This window comes from Centropristis striata, chromosome 12 (genome assembly GCF_030273125.1).
Source record: "Centropristis striata isolate RG_2023a ecotype Rhode Island chromosome 12, C.striata_1.0, whole genome shotgun sequence".
NCBI classification, from domain to species: Eukaryota; Metazoa; Chordata; class Actinopteri; order Perciformes; family Serranidae; genus Centropristis; species Centropristis striata.
The window spans coordinates 515,921-518,628 of record NC_081528.1 but is presented as its reverse complement, the minus strand read 5'-3'; the positions used below and the strand labels follow the sequence as shown (position 1 = coordinate 518,628).

Below are 2,708 nucleotides of genomic sequence, written 5' to 3'. Positions count from 1 at the left end.
ACTTCATTCAAATTTAATTTAATTTAATTTATTTTAATTTAAGCAATCATGAAAGTTCTTAAAAGGAAAAATCCAAAATTCTGTCTGATAAATAAACCAGATATCATATTTCAGAGGTCGGGAGCTGTCAGTCAGCTTGGCTCCGCCCCCTGCAGGTGTGTCTCTCTTGGCCCCGCCCCCTCTCTCTCTGTTACCTGTGTGTGTGTGTGCTGCTCTGACAGTGTGTGAGAGTCTCAGGTGTGTTCAGGATGTCGGAGGAGACGGTCAGCGTCGCCGCGGTGACGGTGCTCAGCGTCCTGCAGCAAGGTGAGACACACAGACACACACACACACAGACAGACAGACAGGTGAGAGACAGACAGGTAAAAAGGGTTAAATCATAAATTAAAAATGAATAAAAATAAATCTGGTTGTATTTCTAACTGATCTTCAGGTCAAAGAACCTTCAGGAGTTTAAACTGAGAACAGAAAGTTTAAATCTTGTTTCATTTCAGATTTTAGTTCTAAATTCTTCTTGACTGTCAGTTTTATCTTTTATTCCTTATTTATTTACATTTTGAGTGATTTTAATCTCTTAGATTTCTGCTGAATTCCTTTAAAGACCGTCAGAAGTTTCAGTTTTTATAGATTCTGATATTTTTTAATATTTTACTGCCAAAACACATCAATTTAATGCAAAAAAATACAGAAAATTCAGTTTTCTGCATCTCGAATATTGAGATTTCCTGCTTTTGTCTGTTTTATCACATTTAATTGAATCTATTGAGAGCTAAACTAGACATTTCTCACTGTTTTCTGATTTTTATGGATCAAATAAGATCTTCGTAATGAAAATAATCTCCAGTTTTTTAGTTCTCTTCAGTATAAAAGTTTGTTTCTGTGGTTTTATTTACTGACGCTGAGCTGAATTTTCATATTTAAATATAGAAAACAAATTCAACTTTGCATTTCCTCCAAACTCAGATGAACAGTGTGTGTGTGTGTGTGTGTGTGTGTGTGTGTGTGTGTGTGTAGCTTACTTCTCCCTGCAGGTGATTTCTGCCAGGAGGAAGTTTTCTGTTTCTCCTCCGTCGACCGTCGGACCTCCAGAGTTTGAGAGAATCTTCAGAGCTCAGTGAGAGATTATTATTATTATTATTATCATTATTATTATTACTATTAATATTAAAATCTGCAGCAGAGCTCAGTGAGTTTTATTTTATTATAATCTGCAGCAGATTTATAAACATTAACTATTTTATTTTTATTTTATTTTATTTTTATTTCATTGTTTATTTTTGTATTTATTTTATTTATTTTTGTTTTATTTTATTTTATTTTTTATTTATGTATTTATTTTTATCTTATTTTATTCATTTTATTTTATATTATGGTTTTGTTTTGTTTTATTTCATTTTATTTTATTTTTTATTTATTTTATGTATTTATTTACATTTTATTTTATTTATTTTATATTATGGTTTTGTTTTGTTTCATTTCATTTTATTTTATATTTTATTTATTTTATGTATTTATTTTTATTTTATTTTATTTTATTCTGTTTTGTTTTATTTTATTTTATTTTATTTTATTTTATTTTATTTCTAAGTGTTTGCTGCTCTACTTCCTGTCCCCCTGAGGATAAACTCTGTGTGTTTGACCTACTTTGAGCTTTTATTCTGAAAAATGCAGAGAAACTCTTTGTTTTTCAGAACAAAAAAAGTTTTTTCAGGTTTTTTCAGCTGAAAGTTTCATGTTTCAGAGACTCAAGTTGTGTTTTAGTATTTATCTATATATATATATATATATATATATATATATATATTATCGTTTGGTGTCAGTCAAACATGAGGAACTGTTTATTCAAACAATAATAATAAAACTCTCAAACATAATAAAACCACATAATGTTTACTCGCTGACATTTATACATTTTTGTATTTTTTTGTTTTTAGAAAGGTTTGTTTAATTTTGTTTTTTATTATTTATTTATTCAGAGATGAGCTGTAGTTCATGTTTCCACCAGCAGGAGGCAGCAGCAAACACATTAATATTAAATATGCAGCTGAAGTTTTTATGGATTAATAATCATCCAACAGAAATGTAACTTTATTATTAATATCTATATCTGTAACCTCATTTGGTTATGTTTGGTAATTATATTTAAATTTAATTTAGTTTTGATTTAATTTTTTAAAATTTAATTTAATTTTAATTTAATTAACTTTATTAGTAATATCAGTATCATTTGGTTATTTTTGCATTTTGTCCTTGATAATTATATTTTTAATTTTAATTTAATTTAATTCAATTCTATTCATTTTAATTTAATTTAATTTAATTTAATTTTGATTTAATTTATTTTTATTTTATCTAGTTTTATTTTGTTTTTATGTAACTTTATTCGTAATATCTGTATCATTTGTTTTTTTTTATTTAATTCAATTTAATTTAATTTTGATTTAATTCAATTTAATTTATTATTATTATTATTATTTTAATTGTATTTAATTTTACTTTATTTTATCAATTAATTTAGGTTTAAAATTATTTTTCTATCTGTAAAATTTAAAATTCTTTATAATTTCCCTGTTGTTTATTTATAAACAAATTTAATAATAAAAATAGCACAAAGTTTATGAAAGCTACAATAAAGGAAGAAATAAAACATTAAATAAATAATATTTATATATTAATAATAATAACTTCATTGTTTCTGTTTCAGAGCG

General features: G+C 25.4%; 1 protein-coding gene across 1 annotated transcript in view; it reads left to right on the top strand.

Annotated features, from left to right (window-relative positions):
- The first annotated feature begins 207 nt into the window (after positions 1–207).
- ltc4s (leukotriene C4 synthase) overlaps positions 208–2,708 on the top strand; it is a 4,648-nt gene continuing 2,147 nt past the window's right edge. The window contains exons 1-3 of the mRNA XM_059346999.1: positions 208–306; positions 1,015–1,114; positions 2,705–2,708. The exon at positions 2,705–2,708 is cut by the window's right edge and continues 67 nt beyond it. Coding sequence (XP_059202982.1) covers positions 249–306; positions 1,015–1,114; positions 2,705–2,708 — 162 coding nt within the window. The 5' untranslated portion in view covers positions 208–248. The remainder of the gene's footprint in view (positions 307–1,014; positions 1,115–2,704) is intronic.